The following is a 20815-nucleotide window of genomic DNA, read 5'->3' on the forward strand; positions in this document are numbered from 1 at the left end:
CTACATGAGCTAAACAATTTATATCCTTTAAATCATTCGTTTTATATAAGTAGAAACAATGATCAAAAGTTGAAGTAAAGTTTAAAATTCATTAACGGAGATATTAGTTAACTTCGATAACAAAATACTGAACTATTTTTTCAATGGTTTTTTTTGTTAAGCAAGGATGGTCACATTGTAGCTAGTGTTAGAGTCGATAACCGATAAATATCGACTGGAGTCCGGTTTTGTTTTGATTTGATTGAATAGCATTGTGTTTATTGCGCATTTTCTAAAATTTAGGGCATTTAGAAGAATAACTAAGAATTTTGTAGTTGCTATAAGTGTTTTCCCATGAATATCAACGATGGCGACTTTAAGGACCTTCGCTGCAAACTGGACATCATGGGTTTCACACAGACGCTGCCCGTTTTGGCCATTCCACTGGTTCAGGTAACATTCTTCCCCGTTGGTATCAAATTTTTGTAATAATCCGGGCCCCTTTATGTTGTAGGCTATTTTCGGGGACCTAATCAAGACCACAGAATGTCTGAGGGATACCAAGAAAAAGGTGGCCGAGCTGCTGGAGGTAGGTTAACCAATCCTAGTGATTCCTCGATCATACATGTGTAACTATAATATAATACATATGACAATTTCTTAATGAAGAGATTGATATTTTTTTTCAACACAAATATAGCTGTCACATTAATATGATGTAAGTGCAAGAATCCCGTGATTCTTATATCCGCAAAATATGCTTCATTTTAAATGCCAAACTATACTCCTTAATCCTTAAAATATGAGCTAAAATACATTCAAGGATATTAGCACGTTGGCTGTTTAAGCTTACGTTCTTCCTCATATGTTGTGGTTTTTAATTGGTTGCTAAGCAATCCTTGTGTTTCGGCTTTCGTTTCGGCAGGAAAAGACCTGTTGGGAGCTGGGTGTCGAACCCTACAAGTGTGACAACTCTCGCCTGCTGGCCGAGTGCAATGAACTGCATCTCCAGTTCTTGAGGGACAGGGAGGACTACGAGCTGCGCCTGTGTGGTATGTTGTAATCGATTTCTGTTAGATTTTTAAGTACACATGTATGTTCCTTTAACACTTTTGCAGAGTCCGAGCGGAAGATCCGAAATCTGGAGTCGGACAAGCAGCACTTGCAGAGCCACAATGATGGGCTTCAATGCCAACTGGACGCTTTGCTCACCAAGCAAATGGTTTCAACCGTCACGAACAAAAAGTCGCAGGCTGGCATTGGTCGACAGAGTAGGTCTTAGAAAGATATTTAAACAGAAATTAGGTGATTAACGTTTGTCCTATAAAAATATTCTGCTTTCCAGCCAAAAAACCCTTCATAAGCACAGTGCGTTCGGGCAATGTGCTGCCAACTGTACTGGGCACCAGCTCCACAGCTCTTAAATGCACAAAATGCAATGCTGGGGTATTTCAGAAGACCACCACAACCACCAAAGATGGTGTGACAGTGACGCAAACCAGTGGCCAGGAGGAGTTAGACAAGATGCAGAACGATCTTACGGCAGCCGGAGAGCAACTGGAGTTCTTCAAACGCAAAGTGGAGGCCAGAAATCGGGAGATTCGCCGCTTAAACGACATGCTAGCAGGAGGACGACCTCCGGCAGCTTTGGCCAAGGATTGCTGTTACAAGGATGTGGGCGCCCTCTCCCAGGACATCGATCTGTTGCAACGCGAGAAGAGCGATTTAATGTTGCAAGTTCGCGAGTTCCAGGACAAGATGCACGATGCCATGCAGCGGGCTCTAAGCTCCGAGGAGGACAAAATAAAGCTTCAAACTCAGCTGGAGGAGCTCAAGGAGGCTGCGTTGCAAGTGGAACATCAGGCCAATGCGGAGATCGATGCCAAGGAACTGGAACTTAGGCAACTGCAGTTGGAGCTTAAGAAGAAGGGCAAGGATCACCGACTGGTCGGTGGCTGTGCTTCTAACCAAAGTGACAAGCATAATCTTAATGAACGCTTGAATCTTTTGACTCGTCGTGAGGAGGAGCTGGAGGCCACCAATGAAAAGCATAAAAAGAAACTTCAGAAAATGCAAGCCAAGATTTTGGAGCTGCAAAAGGAGCTCAAAGATCAGAATAAACATTCCAACGTCACTCTGGATGAAGAGAAAATACGCTTGTCATCTGAGAGGGACTTCTTCCAGAAGGAGTACTTGCGCCTGATGAGCAAGTCCGGATCCGAGTCGGAGATCGCCTTCTTACATGCCCAAATCAAATCCAAGGACGAGGAGTTAAGGGCCCTGCGATCTGAATTGTTCCCTGGAGGAAAGCTGCAGTTTTCACCACTGAAAAGTGTACAGTATGAGACACTGCCACCAGCCACAGCTTCATCCAGTGCTTCCACCGCCAATAGCAATCGCAGTGACTGCGTCCAGGCGGCCATTGCAAGGGTGGAGCGGGAACGCGACTGTGCGAGGTCCGAGCTTGAACGGGTTCGCTGCGAGCGGGACACCCTGAGGGAGAAGCAACTGTGCACTGTTCAACTTCACGCCGAGGAGCTGCAGGCGCTGCGCGTGCGCAACGAAGAGCTCAATGACCGCCTGCGGCAGATGGAACGGGATAATCGGGAACTTAACTCGGCTCGCGTGCCAACTGAAACGAATCTGGTGCTGCTTAAGGACGATTTGGTTCAGTTGCGGCAGCGTGTGGCCTCCATGCAAAGCGAGATTGATAAGCTAAAAGACGAAAATGGTCAAATAACGTGAGTAACTGTGGAAATCTGCTAAATATTATACCATAAATTCTAATCTGTTCTAAATTTGTTATGCAGCATGCTCAACGATCAAAACGAACGCATCATAGCGGATTATCAGAGTAAGCTTATGGTTGCCGAACGTCAACGGCAGTCGGCGGATGTTCGGGCAAGCACCTTGGACTCCAGCCGGGAAACCAATCGCAGCGAGGTCACTCAACTCCGCATGGACATAGGAGCTCTGCGGCAGACTTACATATCCCTAGAACACGAAAAGGATACTCTGCTGGTAACTTAAATTTATCCTATTTTCTAGATATTTTAACCATACTTTGTTTGCTTCACTAGCATCAATTGGATACTAAAACAGAGCGGGCATACAAACTGGAGTATGAGCTAAAGGATTGCAATGAAAAACGGAATGCTCTAGAGCAAAATGTGAAGGATCTCGAGGATCAAGTGCGGTAAGTGCGATAACTATTTCGTTTATTATGCTTTTGTTTTAGAAAAAGTTCACAAAGTGTTGCAGAATAATTTACCTATTCACTACAACATTTTCCTCTAAAAATGAAAGAGTTTTGTTTGTTTTTTTCTAAACTATACTGTTAGTCTTTCAAATAGTTTTATTTTCCTTATCGGGCTTTTCCTTAAATACAACTCGTACATTAGTCGATGTAATACATTAATGGCACTGTCTCTTCCTATCAAACACGTTAACCGAATATTTCTAAAAACCACCTAGAAGAGAATAAAATGGTTAATCGAATAACAAGTGATCGCATCGATCGAACAACACTGAGCATGCAACACAAAAACACAGGGTAATAGGGGTGATATGGAGAAAATTAGGTGAGCATGCGGGGAGGAAGAGTGTAGAAGTCATCACAACCAGACAGAAAATAGCTTGAAGATTGGGGATTCTAGTAGGTGGTTCCACCAAGGTGCAGATCATTAAGAAACTTCGAATTGAGTCGCTCGTTGGTTAAATACCTCGCCAGGCTGACACTCGGAGCGCTGCAGTTGCTCATGCCGCGTTGATCCGACTCCGTGGGCGTGTAACCCGGTCGGCAGACGCACTTGGCCCGACTGCCATGAGCCACGATCGAGGTGCCATTGGTGGCTTGCGATTTCAGTGGCTCCAGCCACTGACCCGCGCCGCAGGGTCCTCGTGTATACAGCTTGTGGCACTGCCCATTGATCTCCACCATGCCGGGCGTGGACTCGCATATGTTCTGTTCCTTATCCGCTCCCTCCCCCGTGCACTGCTGATCCAAATTGGTGAGCACGCCGGAACAACCGCACATGCCATTGTAGGAGATGCCATCGATGGATGGCCTGGCGGTGAAGTCAAAGATCACCACCTGATGTAGGGCACAAGGGCCTTGAGATCCGATCCTGTAGCAAGAATCTTCCGCTGGAAAGTACAGGCGATTCTTGCCACAGAAGTTGCGCACACAGCTGGTTCCATTCACCAGAAACTCGTTGGGTCCACAGGGACCCCTTGTGTACAGGCGATAGCAGATGCCATCGCTCCAGGGCACATAGCCCTCCTTGCACTGGCACTGGGCACGTGGCAAGAGCTGCAGGGTACTGCCAGTTGTCTCCTGGACCTCGTCGGGTATGCGAAAGATGTGGCCAGGTGGACAGGGACCAGGAGTGTCTGAAAAATAGAAGAGCATTACATACGATACAGGCAAATTGTATAGCTATGTAGAACAGCATTTCCAAGGCGGCGATTGCAAAGCAATTGGTATTGCCTCCAAAAGTGTTGTTCTAAATGAAAGTTTGCCGCAATCCAAGGCGAATCCTACCCAGCTCGTAGCACATTTGATGCGGAGCATGATAGTGCGGCAGGTGCCGCTGGCAGTCGCATCGACCGCCGGGCAAGAAGATGTGACCCGGCGTCGAGCAGGGTCCTTTGGTGTAGTGCTCATAGCAGGACTCCTCCGCCGGATAGTAGAACGAGGACAACTCGCCCACATCCTCGCAGCGGCACTCGGCCAGTCCGTTCTCGTTTCGAACTAGCAGCTTTCCCCGGCTGCAGGGACCCTTGGCATGCCTCGCATAGCACTTTTTGTCCTTTGGCCAGAAGAGCATGTCCTCCGGACAATGCAGCGGTCGCTTGCAAGTTCCCCAACGGTTGCCGCTTCTGGAAAGGATTTGGCATATACTTTAGTTAACTTTAAAACATATAATTTGCATATAAGTAGCACATCATCCGAATACTTCGATATGAATGATACCCGCGTAGTATAATAGTAATTTTTTAAAACTTGTGTAGGAAAAGTGCGATAGATTATTGAGGATATCACAGGCCCTGTTAAGATTACTTCATTTTGTTTTGGGACACGTAGACTGCGTCAAAATTGCCTGGGCTAAACACACACACATCGGAAACAATGTCGGCCGAGTCAATTGCAAAGGACACCAAGGATGAATCGTTCTACGAGTGTAACATATGTCTGGAGACCGCCCAGAATGCCGTGGTCAGCATGTGTGGCCACTTGTATTGCTGGCCATGTCTGCATCAGTGGCTAATGACGCGACCCAAGCGCAAACTGTGTCCCGTGTGCAAGTCCGCTGTGGATAGAAACAAAGTCATACCGCTGTACGGACGCAATGACACAAGGCGGGAGGATCCGCGGGACAAGACTCCGCCGCGTCCAACTGCAAATCTCTCGGAAACCTTAGCGGAGGTTGGACTTGGTCGTGGTTTAGGCATGTCCTTTGGTCTGAATTTCCCCTTTGACTCCCTAACATCCTCTCTGAATTTGGGCGAGCCACGCCATGCTGCTCCTGATCACGGCACACGGGTTTTGCCAGCCGAAGAACTCCTTTCCAAGTTCTTTCTCTACTTGGCCTTTATACTCATCGCATGGCTGCTTTTTGCTTAAAAAGTTAGGAATGCGATCAAGATCAACCAGATGAAGTGCAAATAGTCGCTAAGAAGTCGGTGCTTTATAAATTATGTTTAGTGAAGTTTTCGGCTAAACCATCAGTGTTTCCAGTATTGCTTGTCCCACAATGTAAAACAAAAACTGCTATTTAATAGTAAATATTTAATTGCACTGCGAACTAAACTGCATTTCGTGTTCTTGACCCGACAGGTTTTGTTTTATTTACATAAAGCCAAACAGTTTATGTCGCAAAAGTAAAACTTGATGTGAATGTCCATGTATTCCTATAAAAGCGAGTTATTAAGGTAGAATGCTTCCGCAATTGCTGAAGTGCACCAGAACTTTCTCTAAACCTATGATTAATGTGGAAATCCGAGTTTCGCAATTGAAATCAAAAGTTGTGTACGAGAAAGAGAACCTTTGAACCTTTTGCAAGCGAAAATGGGATCATAGCAGTTGCTTCACTTTCTTTACTTGAGCTAAGAACCGAACTTAACTCAACTGGACCCACCTCTTGACCTGATCCGGCACGGGTTGGAAGTACTCCTCGGGTTGGCAGGGTCCCCGCTCGTAGAGCTTATAGCAGACATTGTCGTGGAGCGCACTGAGTGCAGTTCCCGGAGGGCAGCGGCACTCGGCCGCCGGCAGATCCTTTCGCTTGGCACTCACTGCCGTGGGACTGAGCTCCATGGTCTCCGGACATGGATAGCCGAGGGTGAAAATCTTGAAGCACTTCTTCAGTGGCGCCCAGTACAGCAGCTGCCAGCCACCGGACATGCTGGCGCACGGATTCTTTGCGGGATCACTCCACGGAGGTGGCACTATTCCGGCCGCCACCTTCTGCGGATGTTGGCCGGTGGTCAGTAGGAGCAGCAGGCAGGTGAGGATGGAGCTGCCCGCCTGCAGAGCAGCCCAGCAGATGAGCACTTTGCGACGCCTCATGGTGGGTCTGAAATCGAGGGAGATTGATAAGTAAACCTATCAAGAAATGATTAAAAGTTGAACTTCATAAATCCAAATTTCTAGGTCAACCTATAGCATATGCTAAACTCCATAGATCAGAAGTTTTACATCAGAGTTTCCGGTTTTGTGTTGCCTTACGAAAATGTTTTGATGCAAAGGTGTCAGAAAATCATAATATTGTATTGTGTTGGACCATTATTAATCGATTTGTATAATCAATAATAGATTTGGGCATTTTTGAGGGTCATTTATAACGAATCGTTTGCGTGAAAATTAACCATTGACGTTGCGAACTGAAAGAGCAAATAACTCGAATTTAAGTCATTAAATTAAATTAAGTTCGAGCTGGAGGAGATGCTGTTTTAAGATGTCGGGGGTGGAAGCTCCCATTAAAGCGGATGATGGATGACTTTTCCATTGTCGTCGCTGCTGTTTAAAAATCAATTCAACGCTGCAGCGGCGCAGGGTTTTAAAGCGGGTCCAATTCGAATTAGCCAACCCTTTGGGGCAACTGATTATCATGTTGGCCAGACCGCAGCGCAAAAAAAAAAACGAAATGAAAACTAAAAGGCCAAAAACCGAAAAGACTGAAAACCAGTAAACGGTTCGCGCGCGGTTAACCATGACCCAAATACCCATTTATCTTGACTTCTTTTCGCCTCAGCCGCCGGCCGCTGGTCAGAAATCTTCTGCTCTTCTGCTCCAAACTGGTGGCTACAATCGTCTTATGCAACCGGCCGCAGATGATGAAACATGTGGCAGCAACAACAGCCAGCGAAGCGATCGCCGCCGGACACGAAAGGTGCCACACTTGGGCGGTACGGGTTGCGTGATTTGCGGCCCGTTGGCCCGTTTTGGACCGCTCTGCTAGCTAAGCGATTGCATTGGCAACTGCCAACTGGTTTTCCTTCTACGTCAGCGTTTTATTCTGGCTTTCTGGGGATTCTCCTCCGGCCCATTTACTCCACTCGAATTGGCACCTTTCGTAAGCGCGTTGTTAACACACAAACTGGATTTAATGTGATCACCTTTGAGCAAATCAATTGAGCCGCTCTAGGTGTTTCACCTTTAGCTTTGCAATCGCAGATCTGGTTGCCTTACTCGATTTTTATGTGTTTATGATTTATTCTATGTAATGTTTGTTTTTATAATGATTTTGAATAGCTTATTATTTTCTTAACACACTGGATCTTCTTTGTTTAACGTTCTCAAGAGTCTTTATTTAAACGATAGTTTGTGTTTGCTGTTGATCTAGGATTTTATAGGATTGAGGATTTCTTTAACTTTAAGATTTGATTTTAATTCGTAGTCTTCCGTCTTGTATTATTCATAACATTTATTAGATCTCGCAACTGGCTTGTTAACACACTAACTTGATTTATTTAGGGTTGCGTTATGAACCTAATTAAGGAAATTAATGAGCTCATATTTATCAATTATGACCCAAAGTTGTATTATACATTTGTTGGTTGCCTTTTTAGGCTTTTGATAAAGGTTTTTTTTTTGGTTTTATATTGCTTTGCTTTTTCGGCTTCCCTTCTATTGTTGGGATTTGTTACTCTTTAAAATATGGTAGTTTTTATATTGTTTAATATATTTTCAAAGCCGCTGCTCCTTTTATTTGGCGTGTCCAATTTTTTAACGCACCTTTGTATTCATTTACAAATATTGTTCAGCTTATTGATCTTTATGGATCTTATGGATTGACAGCAACAATAGATTTCGAATAAAGTTTATTTGGAGGTATAAATAATACAAATTAATTAAAACTGATTTTATTTAGTACTACGTTCTGTTGCTTCACTGATTTAATACAAATTGGATTTATTTTTGTTAATTCATTTCATTATTATACGAATTTATAATTTGCTTCCCAAACTTGTTATGTTTTTTATTTTATAAAAATAACAACACTTAGCACCAGATCAGGTAAAAATCTGCTGCTTATATAGGATAACAATGGACTACTGAGAATTAACTCGAGCAAAGATTCTCGGTTTCCTCTTCCACATTGTATTTATTCTGGCTTTATGCCTGGGACTATGCCGTCCCTCATTTGCGATCGCACCTTTTGCAACTTGGTTGGCTTAATGTCCAAACTGGTTGGTGAGGGCACAATTTGTTTTGATTTGGTTTCAGCAATCACGCACAATAACAAAAACACAGATATTCGCTACACTTTTTGAATTGAGACGGTTCCCTAGGACAGAACTGAACCGAACTGAACTGAACTGAACTGAACCAAACCGACTGACCAAGCGATCGCGGCGTCCGTTCGCTTGGGCAGGTAACAAACGTCTGGGCCATGGTTTTGGCCATGTTTTACTGTGTAAGCCAGCTCTTGAGCAGCACGCTCTTGTCTTCCACATCCGCTCTTTCAAAGGTGAGGCCCAGTAGTTGTGTGTGAACGTGCTAACCGCTTTGTCAGTGCCTCTCTTAGCCATCTTAGCCATCTCAGTTATAGCCATCTCAGCTCTGCGTCAGCGGCGGCAGTGACGGGTATTTGAACTTTGTTTAGCCTTAATGACTGACTGACGGACGATGGATACGGCTTGGCTAAAGCGATGGCTATAACGATGGCGATGGCGACTTTGACTGCCGTGTGTTCTTGAGCTTCTGGCCAAGTGCGGATGTGTGTGGCTACGTGCCTGGCATGGGTAGTTATTGCTAGATACTCCTATCCACTCGTGCACTGAGCATGATTCATTGGTACTTTTATCGCACAGGTTCGGAAACAGTTGAATCTATTCATTTGAATTACATTCCTTTGCTAACTCATTTGAATCTGAAAGATGCACTAAACTATTAGGTTTTAAAAAAAACAAAAAGTACCTATCTTTGTTTTTCCCATATTCCCAATGTTTGTTCAAAGGTATAAGGAATACCTTACTATCTATCACTTTCTATAACTTCCGTTCGACTTTGTTTTCTCCCTTTTTTTTTGGTAGTGCACCCATTTACAGACCCCCTCTTTATGGCCATCGAAAGAGGGTCAGGTTCTGGCAGACAGTGGCATTGATTGCGCTACGCCTTTAGCATTGATTCCAATTGATTTCCCCCGGTTGCCTCTGCTCCTCCATTACAGAAAACTGACCAACAGGAACCGGCAGCGCGACTCAGAACTGACGGAGACCTCCACGGAAAGTAAAACGTTGCGCCAGCAGATTGTGGCACTCAAAGCCAGTCGCGATGAGGCAATAGCAGAGAATCGGTGAGCAAAAAAGTCATTAGCGAGGTGAAGATATCATAGAACTGCTTCCGCGCTGGGGCAAATCTTTTTTCGCCCCGATCATTAGGGTTTTTTTCTATGATTTACCCAATGTACACACATAATTTGTTTGCCCCACAGCCGGTTGATGGACAAATTGAGCGATGTCCAAGTGGAGGCCAGGACGTTGCAAAAGAAGCTGGAGGAATCCGAGAAGCAGGTGGCCAACATGAAGCAGCAGCTGCACAAGTACGTCCAGGAGGTCAAGAAGGCCGAGGATTTGCTCACCCAGAAGGTTGGTTGATTTCTATAATTAGTTCATAAGTCGTAGATCTCGAGTCGGCATACAGGTGTGCTCTAAATTCAAGGAAAAGGAGCGCGATGAGATGCTGGATCACTACCACTGTCTAACCCAAGGCCAAGCGACTCTGGAGGGTAATAACCAAAGTCTGGAGTGCGAGGCAGTTGAGTTCAGGTGAGTTCCAAAGCTTGATGTAAAAGTACTTTAGAGATTATAATTTACTTATAATATTACCAATTTTTACGCAGGCGACAGATCTGTGAGCTGGAGTGCGAGGTGCGCAGCCTGAAGGATCAGCTGCACTGTCGCCAGTGCGCACTTGAGGATTTGGAGATGCAGCTGACCGCCGCCCGGGCCTCAGAGCGTTGTGTGGAAAGAGAGCTGGAGGACGCCCGCGATGAGATCCGTGTGCAGAAGGTGGATCTGGAGGCGCGCAAGGAGCTGTGCGATAAGCTGGATGTGGAGAGGAGCAAGCTCAATGCGGAGCTGAATGAAGTGCATGACATTCGCAAAAAGGTGAGCTTCAGCTGCGCTGCCGATCAGTTTCTAACCTAGCTAGAACACTCTGCTGTAGTCTACTTCGCTTTCTAACAATACTCTAACCATAAAGTGCGCTTGTAAGTAGCTCTTAATCTGTTCGCCATGCATTTTTACATGAATTATATTCTCGGCAGCTGAAGAAACAATGCGAACAACTGCGCGATGAACTGCAGCAGAGTGCGGCTCTTAATCAGGTCACCAACGAAACCACTGATCTCATGCTCGGGCGCTTGCACAATGATCAGCAACGTCAGGATGACGATGACATTAGGTCCAAAAACGAAATGGACCGACTGCAACGTCAGCTCCAGCAAACTTTGGTAAGTTTTGGCAGTGAAGGGTAATCGTATAAATGACTATATGTATTGCATTTCATTGGCTCATTAAGCTTGTTGAATATCTACAATGAAATTGTAATAACATTACATTCTTCTTCCCCAAAAGGATCTGCTGCAGGAGGAGCGTGCCCGCTCCAGGCGCCAGGAGGAGTTGGCGGACGAGTTCGAGCAACAGGTGCGCGACCTGCGTCGCAATCTTGCGGATGATCGCTACAATCAGGCTAGAACACGTGAGGTTAGTCCGCGGGTGCCACCAAAAACACTTTAATTGAAAGTATTTGTAACGTACGCTTCTTGTTTATTATGTTAACTCAAATTTAACGTTTGGCTGGGATATCGAAATTGTACAAATATAAGATTGTTAAAACTAAATAAAAATTTAATGCAACGACGGTCGCGGTTATCTGGGACTCTTCAAGGACTCTCGCTGAATGAAGCCACCTTACTGCCGGCACATGTTGGCCAGGTTCATGTAGGTCTGGTACATGCAGGGACAGCCATTAAACGGAGGTATCCGCATGTGGTTGGTCTGTGGATGCGACTCCTCGCAGCTGGCGTACTCATCATCGTAGGCGGACTCGTTGCAGGTGTGCTCCGCAGAGCTGCTGGATCCTACAAAGTTATACTATTATTTGAAATAAGTGTTTGTATCTTAAGTACCAGTATTATGTATTAGTATACTTCATAATAATTTCTTAATGGACAAGTCTACTTATAAGAGCTTAGAAATACATGTTTCTGTTTTAAAGAAGACCATGGAATCCTCGAATAACTTACTGCAAGTGGAGTTCTGTTCCATATAATCCCCCTCATTGCCATGCCCTGCCGTGTGGTATTTAAGAGCACGCTCCCAATCGATTAGACTGCGACAACTTTCCTGCACAAGCTCCTCCTTGGTCAACTCCCCTTTCTCGTCTTCAAAGGTCACCGTTCGCGTACGCTTTTCACAGACTGTATCCAAAACTGGCGCCTGTCTTGGCGAGGACATGCACGATCTGGGGCTATGCTGATTATAAATCTGTTCAGGATGCTTCACCACCTCTCCTTCATAGCGAACCCATTCAGGTCGAGCCTCCACACATCTCGGGGAAATGTGATCGGTACAGCTTGGACAATCCAGCTGGGACGACTCGTCATCACTACGTAAACAGTCGATATTTCCGGACATATTTTGAGTACACTGGTTCTTATAGTTTTCCTGACACTGAGAGCATTGTGAGCTATAACTCAACGATGGGGTTTCAATAGAATTATTTCTATGTGGACTGTTACTCCGGGAATTGGCGCCAGCTTGCGCAATCTGAGTATCGCACTCGTTCCTCGAAGTTATTGGTTGTCTATAGGATTGGGGTGGTGTTCTCGGACTATATGAGGGAGTCTGAATGTGGTAATCTTCGTGAGATTGCTGCATTTCTCTTGGTGTTCTTGGATTAGCTTGCCTGCAATGCAACTCCTTATGGACATAATCGTAATCCAAACCGGAAATTATTGACATCAAGGAAGAGTTTTGGAATTGAGCTGGCGTTGGTGATGCAGGATTCACCTGCTCCCGAAAATGCTGTTGTTCCCGGTACACTTGACAGGCTTTATTCATCCTGATCTGCCTCTCTGTTTGCGTGGGACTCTCCCGACACGGAAACTCCGTCTGGGTGTTCTTGGCTTCTCTTAGCACTTGGCCAGCCGAAGGATGTTGAAGAGCTATCGAGACATAGCTGGTGGGCTTAGCTCTGCTTTGGGGTGAAACTGATCGCTGAACTGAAGGGGTTCCCATTTGCCTATCACGCTTCGCATCCAGCTCCACAAGCTTCTCGCAGTGCTCCCGCCTTTCCTGCCTTATGGCTTCACAATGATCGTCCTTGGAGCTCATGGATTTTGATTGCTGGGCATGCGTGCGATTTGCAGTTGTAGCTTCACCTGTTCTTTGAATGGTTCTTTCGAGATAGGGCTCAACTGCTCTTGGTTCACCTCGAAGGTGGGAATTTTCCCAATCCTCTAAGCAGCCATCTTCATTGGTATAGGAAACCTTTTCCGCGCAGCCCTGATAGGGACCACTATCTGGCGTTAAGTTGGAAGATCCCACATCGGCCAATTGGTAGTGGGCAGTAATTTCCTTATAGTGTAGACAATCATGTTGAGTTTCACCATCAAATGAATATGGGTGGCCATTCTGCGCATCCTGGTCCGCATCCTTCATCCTAGCTGAAACAGTATGAGCAGTGGTATCCATAGGTGTCATCATGACAGGCCTTTCGTACCTTTCCGACTTGATTTCCTTCTTCACTGTCATTCGTGTGTATGTGGGATTCGACTGCAGTGGTTTGCAGTTTTCTTGTTTATAGAGACTCAAATACTCTTGGTAATTTTGCGCCTTGGTTTCATCCGTAAGTTCCTCTGGGCAAAACTTGGATGGTTGAGCTTTGCTGGAGATTCCTTTCGGGTACAGTAAACTACTGCCGTTCGGTTTGGATTTTTTTTGTCCCTGTTCCTTGGACGACTCGAGCTCTTTCTTCTGACCAATTTTGATTGGTTTTTCAGGTTTTCTGGCTTTACTACGATCTGGTGAAGTAATGGAGTTAGCTTCCCTCTTAACATTACATTCCACCTTTTTATAATTTTTGGACTTGCCAATTCTAGCCGGATTTCTTTTATCCTTTCGCCCCTTGGGTGATAAAGAACGTTCGATTTCCGGCCGCCAGTTGCGGCAAAATGCCTCGGTATTCAGGTCCGTCGCCAATCTTCTGCAGTTCTGACGCGGAAAGATGTTATAAGGTATGCCAAATTGTGTACCCTGAAGCGGTGACATCTCTCCATTGAGACCACCGCAGGCGCAGAACTGTTGAGAATACCCCATGTCGCAGCTGCCGGCGTAGTTGCAACAGTGACAGTGACAAGTTCCATACATGTTCTGGTACACAGGTTGGTTGTTAAGCGTCCCATATCCACAGTCACAACAGCAACCTCCACTGACTCTTTCAGGGGCACTCGGAGAATCACTCTGGACAGCGACTGCGAGGGTGCAACCTCCTCTGACTCTTTCAGCGACACTCGGAGAATCACTCTGGACACCGACTGCGACGGTGCGGCACTTAGGCAACTTACCTTTCCGCTGAGCACCGGACGCCGGAGTCCTATTGATGGACAGAGGACTCTGATTCGCCTTGAAACTCTGGCTCCAAGTCATGTTTTTGACCTTCGCCTTCTCGGGACTCGCAGATCGGCTCATGGCGTCATTGACTTCGAGGAAATGGTTGCGAAAGCGTTCCAATTTATACAACTCATTGCCGATCCTCTGGTTTAGGCTTTCCACCTTCTGGCGCGTTTGTTCGATTTTCTCAAAGGAAGATGAGCTCTCCGATTTCGGCTTTTTCGTGGCCGTGGAACCGGAAACCCCAACCAACGGACGGCGGTAGAGTTCCCTTACCTTCGTCTGCGTATTCCTAATGTAAGTCCGTTGGTGTCCCTCGATAGAGACTCGCTCCTGTCGTTTCAGTAAATAACTGGCACCTGTGAAATGTATATATAGGTATGTGTTTTTTAACAACTTTTAAATGGCTTGCCTACATTTACTGGCTTTGATATCCATTGCCTTTTCTTAGGCGCGCTCGGAATTAAAATACACAGAAAATATAAATATATTCGTTTTGATTTCATTGGTATTTGGCTTTGATGTTTAAGGCTGTGCTCATTGATTTCAAGTTATACAAATGCTATTAATTTCTTATACAAAACGTATTACGAGAAACAGCAACGATTTCAGAACGAATCAAACACACCACCCGCCCCATAATACAGAAAAACTGATGTTGTTTAGATTATTATTAATTTACGCACAATTTACACTAATAATTTCGTTTTATCTCTTAAAATTGACATGGATAATGTCGGGGATTTGGTACGCATTGACTGTAATGGGACATTATTGTATGTGTATTGCAAAAAATATGTAAGCTAAAAATCATAACGTTCAACAAGTCCTAATTAACTACAATAAACCTAAGTATTACAGTGATTCAACAGTTTTACAGACGTTTCTTCAAAAGAAAAAATACAAATACTATTGCAGGCCAAGATCAAAGGGATTGGATCGGCAACTGGAACTCGAACTGGGTTGCGTGAGGGGCTTCCTAAACTAATTCCTTCGACGACGCATATGTCTCTGAACACCCGGCACTGAATGAGCTGCTGGACATGGGCGTGCTGACATCGCGACTTTCACCATTGAGCAAGTACACCGGCACGTGACTGGTCACCAGTTCCAGGTTGTGGGACGGCGAGAGTAACGCAGTGCTGTCTTCGTCCTCGGCCACGCGAATGGGAGCTTCAATCTCCAACTCGTTGCCCACCTCGGGCACCAAGTCCTGATCGAAATCATAGGCGGGTTCTGGTGTCGGCAGATTGGCAACTGGCTCGACCAGCTGTTCATCTGGAGCCGGCTCTGGTTGAATAGAAGACGTATCTAGTGCGGGATCTGCCTCAAATTCGAATGGGTAATCTATTAGCCACTGCTTCTTTTTCTTATTCTTTACGTGCGTCCAAATGGGGCGCTTGTATCGCCGTCTTCGCTTTCGCCTTTGGCCATTCATTGTTGGCTTAATTAGCTTGTCTAACTGCTCGCGACCCAGTAACTGTTCCTCTTCCTGCTCCTGAGGGTGCTCCAGTGACTGTTCCTCTTCCTGCTCCAGTGACTGTTCCTCTTCCTGCTCCAGTGAGTCTTTCTCTTCCTGCTCCTGAGGCTGCTCCAATGAGTGCTCCTCTTTCTGCTCATGAGGCTGTTCTTCCAACAGCTGTTGATCCGTTTCCTGTTGCTGATCTTCCACTAACTGCTCATTTGGAGTTTGATCTTTCGCTTCCTGCTCATCCTCTTCTATCAGAGGTGGCTCCTTCTCTGCCGAGTTTGTATTCTCAACATGAAGATGTGTTTCCTCCCGCGGCTGTTGATCCTGCAGCAGTTCTGCTTCTTCGTGCGCTTCTTGTTCATCATCCATATGGTTATGCTTTTCCTCGTGGATCGCCAATTGATGTTGCTCTTGTAGCAGCTGCTCTTCCAGAAATTGTTGATGCTCCAGATCGAGCTCTCGTTCCTGCTCACTTGGCGCTTCAGGAGCGTGGCGTTTCTCCTTTTTTTCTTCCTCATTCAGTTGATTTTGCGATGTTACAGTTTCTTCTTCCCCCAAATCATTTCCGTTTTCTAGCTCCTTTTTCACTTTTTTGTGTCGCTTTTCTTTAGGCTTTTGCCTCTTTCTTTGTTCCTCTAACTCTTTTTTGTGTCGCTTTCGTTTAGGCTTCACCTTTCTTTGTTCCTCTAACTTTTTTTTGTGGCGCTTTCTTTTAGGCTTCTGCACCTTTCTTTGTTCCTCTAACTCTTGATCTGCATTCATACAACATATACCATCTTGGACAGTAGGAGCTTCTTCAGCTCTGAGTGACCGTGTCCGGCTCTTGAGATTACAACGTTTCAGTCTTATTATAGGCAATTTATGTGGCGCAGATTTGCGAATGGTGTCGAGATCCTGTTCCAGTTGCTGTACCTCTATTTTTCGCTTTGCATTTGAGGCGCGAAGCTTCCGACATCGCTTTGTGGCCTGCTTGAGCATACTAAGCTTATCATCGTTATTTTGCAACTTATGGCTGACTCTTCGATTCTTTTTCTTCTTCTGATTATTCAACCTACGTCGTCGAATATTCTCACGCTGCAGCGTTAGCAGGTGATTGTAGTAACTCACTTCATCGCCCGCTGTTTTGGAGAAAAGGCGTCGACTGAAATCCGAATCAGCGTTTGAGTTATGGTGGTCAGTTGATGCACTTCGTAACTGGCAGGGACTACTCGAACTGTGCGTTGAAGCTGGCGGCGTGGGCAACGCCACTCTTTGTCCTCGTTGCGTGTTCCGGATGCGGGTGGGTGTGGCCGAGATCTTTGTGGGTGTGCTACTGGAGGCATTGCTAGTGGTAGGCGTTAGCTGACTGGCAGCTTCATTCCTGGCTTTGATCTTAGCGTCCAGTTTGGCGAACATTTTCGCACTGGCCTTTCGGTGCTCTGCAAGGATATGAAATTTGGATTAATAATACTATATTTTTATATATATTTATTTTTCATTACCCTCTTTCCATCGATATGAATCTGAGCCATTGGACGAAGATGGCTTGTACTGCTTAATGGATGGCTTTTTGGATGCCCCTGTCTTGGCGTTCGGAGTAGTCGCGCCCAAGTGCCGGGGACTGAAGGTAACCTGTTTCTTGAGCAGCGAGGACTCGCTACAGTTGCTGTTTTGACTAGAAGTTTGACGGCAGTGGTAAAGTGGAGTTCGTTGTCCGCTGGCATCGCTGGCATTGCTGCTTCGCGGGAAGAAGCCATGGCTGTGGGAGCCTGAGTATTGATCATCCTCCACCAGATTCGGCTCCTCGTCATCCAACGTTTGCACACACTGATCGACAAGATGTGGCGCCGTGGTGGACACCAAATGGAGACTATCCCGGCGGCAACTGTAGCTGTTCACAATCCGCGGCACTGTGTAGGTAGTGGGTGGAAGCACAGCTCTTTCGTAAGTCCGCAGGTTGCTGGGATATATGCGAGTGACGGGCACGGAGTCGTCCTCGTTGAGAATCGTTGTCGGTGTCTGATTGGCCGAATCGTTTGAGTTGGAGTTCGAATTGATGCCATCCACGTTGGCAGGCACATTAAAGTTAACCGAAAACATCTCCACATCATCGTCAGAGTCGCGCAGCTCTACGATTTCTATTGAGTTGTCAATGCCGCTAAACAGAGCATTGGCCCTCTTGCACGGCTCCAACTGGCGAGCATTCTGGCAGAGATTCTGGAGGAAAACGGGCGGATGATTGTTAATTGATGATGTCGGCGTACCAGATATGTCCCACATCGGGCAGCTGTCCTCATCATCGGAGCTGAGAACCTGTGCAAAAGAAGTTCACAAAATTTATTAGAATATTTGTTCGAAATAAATGACCATTTAAAGAAGTGTTCTTGGTCACTCAGTTGAGGTTGAAGTCATTTTGGGACAGCGAAGAGGAGCCAGCTACTGCCCGTCACGCGACTAACTGCGCCGGCAGTGGCTTTTGCCCAACCCGCTTGTCCGAATCAGACCTTTTACTAAGACATCATAGTTAAGACAATACGAGCAACATAGTGAAGCTAGCTTATAGTCACATTTGATTTTGAGGGGAATATTGAAAGTTTATAAACTTAAATCCACGTTAAAGTATGCATAATAAGACCAAATATATAAACCGCTTCACAGTGTTGCTAAGTTTAGTTAATCTTTTAAAGAAGATTTGCATGAGAGTGAAAGTAGCAAACTAACCACTTCGTTGGACTGGGGCGGTCGATTGTCCACCTTGCTGACCACATGCAAACTGGTGCAACTGCTCATTCGCAGATGATTCAATATAGTGCGCGTGGCCGAATTCTGGTCCGTAAACTTTGGCAAGTAGTGGGCATAGACACTTTTTAGGGCCAGCGATCTTGAGGGTCGCATGAACTTTTCGGCGAACTCCACGATGCGCTCCTTGACTGACTCATCCGACACCAGGCGCTGCCAGTAGTAAAATATGAGTATGTATTCAATGTAGAGTTTATCTGGCAGTTCTGCTTGAATCATAACGCTGGGCATGGACCAGTGGGGAAAGAGGCGGCTGCAAAAGAAGGAAAAGATTAGTGGCTGCGATGCAAAAAATATACGAAATTGGTTGGTACCCGATAAGCCAAAAACAACAAATTTAAAAGTTTAATTTTTTAAGGACAATGGAAAAGATTTTCAGGAGCAGTTAATAATTTCAAAGTGGTGCTAAATCTTAAATAATAATACGTTTTAATAATAGTTTTATTAATGTTCATCAATTAAACGTGATTTAAAAAACCCGTATGTTTACTTTTTTAAAGAACACATGGCCCAATTATCATGCGCCGAGTTTCACCGTTTCACGTTGAACTAATGGCTTGTCGGTTCTTTAATTGGCTCTTATAAACAAAGAAAAGAGAGATCTGTCGATAAGAAGTCGTAAACTATTTGATAGTACACTACATCTGACTCATTGTATGCGTAGATGCCATACAGGTGTAAATTAAATAGTAAATAGTTGCCAAATGTTTTCCATTTGAGTCGAACAAAACCACCTACCTGTACAGCATGGACAAAATGCTGGCTCTGTTGAAGAGCTTGGGTGCAGCGAGGAGAGTGCGCAGCACGTGCTCCCGGTGGACGCCGGCGCCACCATCTCCGTACTCCACATAGAGCTTCAGGCAGCTGTTGATCCGGTTGATGATGATCTCCTCCTTTTCCACCGGCTCTTGTGCGGAGCAGAGTTCGCAGGATATGTAGAAGCCAACAATGTTGCACATGCGTTGCCTGTATCCCTCGTCCCGCTGCAGCGCTCGACCCTGAACCATGGTGTGGATGACATCCGTGAGACCGGTTAGGATTCGCGCCAACTTGCGGCACTTCAGGGGCAAATACTGTGCCCGCTCGAACTCTTCCCGAATGGCGCTGAAAGGTTAATTGGGTTGTGTATTAGTGAGGAGTAACTGCTTCCATATGCATAAGTATCTGTGCTTACCCCTCGTACTGCATGAGCAACCGGGCCATTCGCTTATCGAAGCTATCATCATTCAAAGCAGCAATGGCATCGTGAATCTTCCGTCGCGTCTCATTCAAATGGCCAAACTCAGGTTCCGGCTCTGGCTCCGTCTGCGAATCCGGTTCGTTGCTTTCCGGCTCCCGCCCCGGATCCGGCGATGTACACTCGGTATCATCGGCATTGGCCAAAGTGCTGACCTTGTCGTATTCGTCCAGCGTGCTGCCGCTGTTCCGCTTTCGGCTCCTGGCCGAGCAGCTCATTGCGCTACCAGCGAAAAGGAGAAAAACAGTTGAAATGAGGTATAAATGCAAATTGATGAAATCGAACAGGGTCAAAATAACTCGTTGTTGCAGTGAAAGTCGAAGCGCCACCTTCGCCCCTTCGCCCCGCCGACCTAAACGAATAAATGACCAAAAATTGAAAGACATACCAAAAATGGTGTATTTGTGCCAAGAAGAACGCTCTACACGGCCAATTTCGATGTGCCGCGGCAAGTCACTAACGCACTGCACACCTGAGCGGGTCCAAACATATTATCTTTGTAATATGTGCACTGTTTATATATACTTTTTGTATTTCGAGCAGGAGCAGTACCGATTAAGAGCTTCGTCTGATGAATATTGCGTTCATGCGGTGCGCAGATGCCGTTAATCGCACATCGTGATTTCTCACTTTTCATGATGTGGTGCAGGACTCGTAGCTCTTTGTTTTTCTCTTTGAATTAAACACTATCTGATTAGCCGGTATGTATGCTTTATTCTCATGTGTGATTCATGAGCTCGACGCTGGTAATTATCGGAGTAATCAAGTGTAACTTTTAATGGTTTCATCTTAATGCGTAATTCAGGACAACGTGGAAACGAAGCAGCAGATGCCGTCTTTTTGGGCAGTGTTGGAGAGCGTCGTCCTGCTGCCGATACACCTACACGGATTCACGTATTTCACGCGATAATTATAATTTGACTTCTCATCGTTTTTATACACAAGCAAATTGCTAGAATGAATTTCACTAGATGCCATTACAATTCTAGGATAATTTACACTAAAATTAGAATATATTAAATGTCATATTTAACAGTGTTTATTTTTAGATATGACTATCTATAATGTGTTTTCGTAATGCAATTACCAAATTCTTGGTTTTATTTCATCTTTATTTCGTCTTTTTAATCTGTTTATTATTTTTATTATTATTATTTTTTAAGTTCCTTAAATCAGTATATGCTACTGTATAAACAGGAAATTTGAAATCCGAGAACAACACATAT

General features: G+C 45.3%; 5 protein-coding genes across 11 annotated transcripts; 2 read left to right on the forward strand and 3 right to left on the reverse strand.

Moving 5' to 3' along the window:
* Positions 1 to 197: 197 nt before the first annotated feature.
* LOC120450356 (centrosomal protein of 135 kDa) lies at positions 198 to 11240 on the forward strand. Of its 3 annotated transcripts, none has more exons than XM_039633332.2 (13): positions 199 to 432; positions 494 to 568; positions 905 to 1031; positions 1098 to 1250; positions 1325 to 2720; positions 2790 to 3000; positions 3060 to 3175; positions 9657 to 9782; positions 9921 to 10074; positions 10130 to 10254; positions 10329 to 10596; positions 10755 to 10940; positions 11065 to 11240. In XM_039633332.2, exons 1-13 carry the CDS (start codon positions 334 to 336, stop codon positions 11224 to 11226), a joined length of 3198 nt encoding a protein of 1065 aa, XP_039489266.1. In that variant the 5' UTR covers positions 199 to 333; the 3' UTR covers positions 11227 to 11240. The 3 variants fall into 3 exon arrangements, 2 of the variants coding, with proteins under 2 accessions (XP_039489266.1, XP_039489267.1); XM_039633333.2 differs by having other exon boundaries at positions 200 to 432; positions 10148 to 10254; XR_005616267.1 differs by lacking the exon at positions 11065 to 11240 and having other exon boundaries at positions 198 to 432; positions 10329 to 10697; positions 10755 to 10896.
* On the reverse strand, positions 3353 to 9265 carry LOC120450358. 3 transcript variants are annotated; one of them, XM_039633340.2, is made up of 5 exons: positions 8640 to 9265; positions 6120 to 6557; positions 4523 to 4860; positions 3702 to 4371; positions 3353 to 3449 (listed from the first exon to the last, which is right to left on the reverse strand). In XM_039633340.2, exons 2-5 carry the CDS (start codon positions 6548 to 6550, stop codon positions 3425 to 3427), a joined length of 1464 nt encoding a protein of 487 aa, XP_039489274.1. In that variant the 5' UTR covers positions 6551 to 6557; positions 8640 to 9265; the 3' UTR covers positions 3353 to 3424. The 3 variants fall into 3 exon arrangements, with proteins under 3 accessions (XP_039489274.1, XP_039489273.1, XP_039489272.1); XM_039633339.2 differs by having other exon boundaries at positions 3354 to 4371; positions 8827 to 9265; XM_039633338.2 differs by having other exon boundaries at positions 3354 to 4371; positions 8640 to 9264.
* LOC120450359 (E3 ubiquitin-protein ligase RNF185) lies at positions 5031 to 5889 on the forward strand. Its single transcript, XM_039633341.2, has one exon. It carries the CDS (start codon positions 5111 to 5113, stop codon positions 5603 to 5605), a length of 495 nt encoding a protein of 164 aa, XP_039489275.1. The 5' UTR covers positions 5031 to 5110; the 3' UTR covers positions 5606 to 5889.
* LOC120450357 lies at positions 11227 to 14651 on the reverse strand. Of its 3 annotated transcripts, none has more exons than XM_039633334.1 (3): positions 14520 to 14650; positions 11736 to 14462; positions 11227 to 11570 (listed from the first exon to the last, which is right to left on the reverse strand). In XM_039633334.1, the coding sequence occupies exons 1-3, from the start codon at positions 14539 to 14541 to the stop codon at positions 11401 to 11403; spliced, it is 2919 nt and encodes a 972-aa protein (XP_039489268.1). In that variant the 5' UTR covers positions 14542 to 14650; the 3' UTR covers positions 11227 to 11400. The 3 variants fall into 3 exon arrangements, with proteins under 3 accessions (XP_039489268.1, XP_039489270.1, XP_039489271.1); XM_039633336.1 differs by having other exon boundaries at positions 11445 to 11583; XM_039633337.1 differs by lacking the exon at positions 11227 to 11570 and having other exon boundaries at positions 11756 to 11953; positions 12016 to 14462; positions 14520 to 14651.
* Positions 14652 to 14786: 135 nt separating this feature from the next.
* On the reverse strand, positions 14787 to 20452 carry LOC120450355 (formin-J). The gene is made up of 6 exons (XM_039633331.2): positions 19978 to 20452; positions 19527 to 19811; positions 19091 to 19456; positions 18275 to 18605; positions 17056 to 17866; positions 14787 to 16992 (listed from the first exon to the last, which is right to left on the reverse strand). Exons 2-6 carry the CDS (start codon positions 19805 to 19807, stop codon positions 15083 to 15085), a joined length of 3699 nt encoding a protein of 1232 aa, XP_039489265.1. The 5' UTR covers positions 19808 to 19811; positions 19978 to 20452; the 3' UTR covers positions 14787 to 15082.
* Between the last annotated feature and the right edge of the window lie 363 nt (positions 20453 to 20815).

This window comes from Drosophila santomea, chromosome 3L (genome assembly GCF_016746245.2).
Source record: "Drosophila santomea strain STO CAGO 1482 chromosome 3L, Prin_Dsan_1.1, whole genome shotgun sequence".
Taxonomy (NCBI): domain Eukaryota; kingdom Metazoa; phylum Arthropoda; class Insecta; order Diptera; family Drosophilidae; genus Drosophila; species Drosophila santomea.

Bases quoted from the DNA above. Each gene is read 5' to 3' on its own strand.
- LOC120450356 (XM_039633332.2), top strand. From the start codon at position 334: ATGAATATCAACGATGGCGACTTTAAGGACCTTCGCTGCAAACTGGAC. The intron at 3,176-9,656 runs GTAAGTGCGATA...CCTCCATTACAG, and splicing joins GATCTCGAGGATCAAGTGCG to AAAACTGACCAACAGGAACC. The intron at 9,783-9,920 runs GTGAGCAAAAAA...TTTGCCCCACAG, and splicing joins GAGGCAATAGCAGAGAATCG to CCGGTTGATGGACAAATTGA.
- LOC120450355 (XM_039633331.2), bottom strand. From the start codon at position 19,807: ATGAGCTGCTCGGCCAGGAGCCGAAAGCGGAACAGCGGCAGCACGCTG. The intron at 19,457-19,526 runs GTAAGCACAGAT...TTAACCTTTCAG, and splicing joins TTGCTCATGCAGTACGAGGG to CGCCATTCGGGAAGAGTTCG. The intron at 18,606-19,090 runs GTAGGTGGTTTT...CTTCTTTTGCAG, and splicing joins ATTTTGTCCATGCTGTACAG to CCGCCTCTTTCCCCACTGGT.
- LOC120450359 (XM_039633341.2), top strand. From the start codon at position 5,111: ATGTCGGCCGAGTCAATTGCAAAGGACACCAAGGATGAATCGTTCTAC.
- LOC120450357 (XM_039633334.1), bottom strand. From the start codon at position 14,541: ATGGATATCAAAGCCAGTAAAT. The intron at 14,463-14,519 runs GTAGGCAAGCCA...TACATTTCACAG, and splicing joins GGATATCAAAGCCAGTAAAT to GTGCCAGTTATTTACTGAAA. The intron at 11,571-11,735 runs GTAAGTTATTCG...ATAACTTTGTAG, and splicing joins GGAACAGAACTCCACTTGCA to GATCCAGCAGCTCTGCGGAG.
- LOC120450358 (XM_039633339.2), bottom strand. From the start codon at position 6,550: ATGAGGCGTCGCAAAGTGCTCATCTGCTGGGCTGCTCTGCAGGCGGGC. The intron at 4,861-6,119 runs GTGGGTCCAGTT...AATCCTTTCCAG, and splicing joins GTGCCGGATCAGGTCAAGAG to AAGCGGCAACCGTTGGGGAA. The intron at 4,372-4,522 runs GTAGGATTCGCC...TCTATTTTTCAG, and splicing joins TCAAATGTGCTACGAGCTGG to ACACTCCTGGTCCCTGTCCA.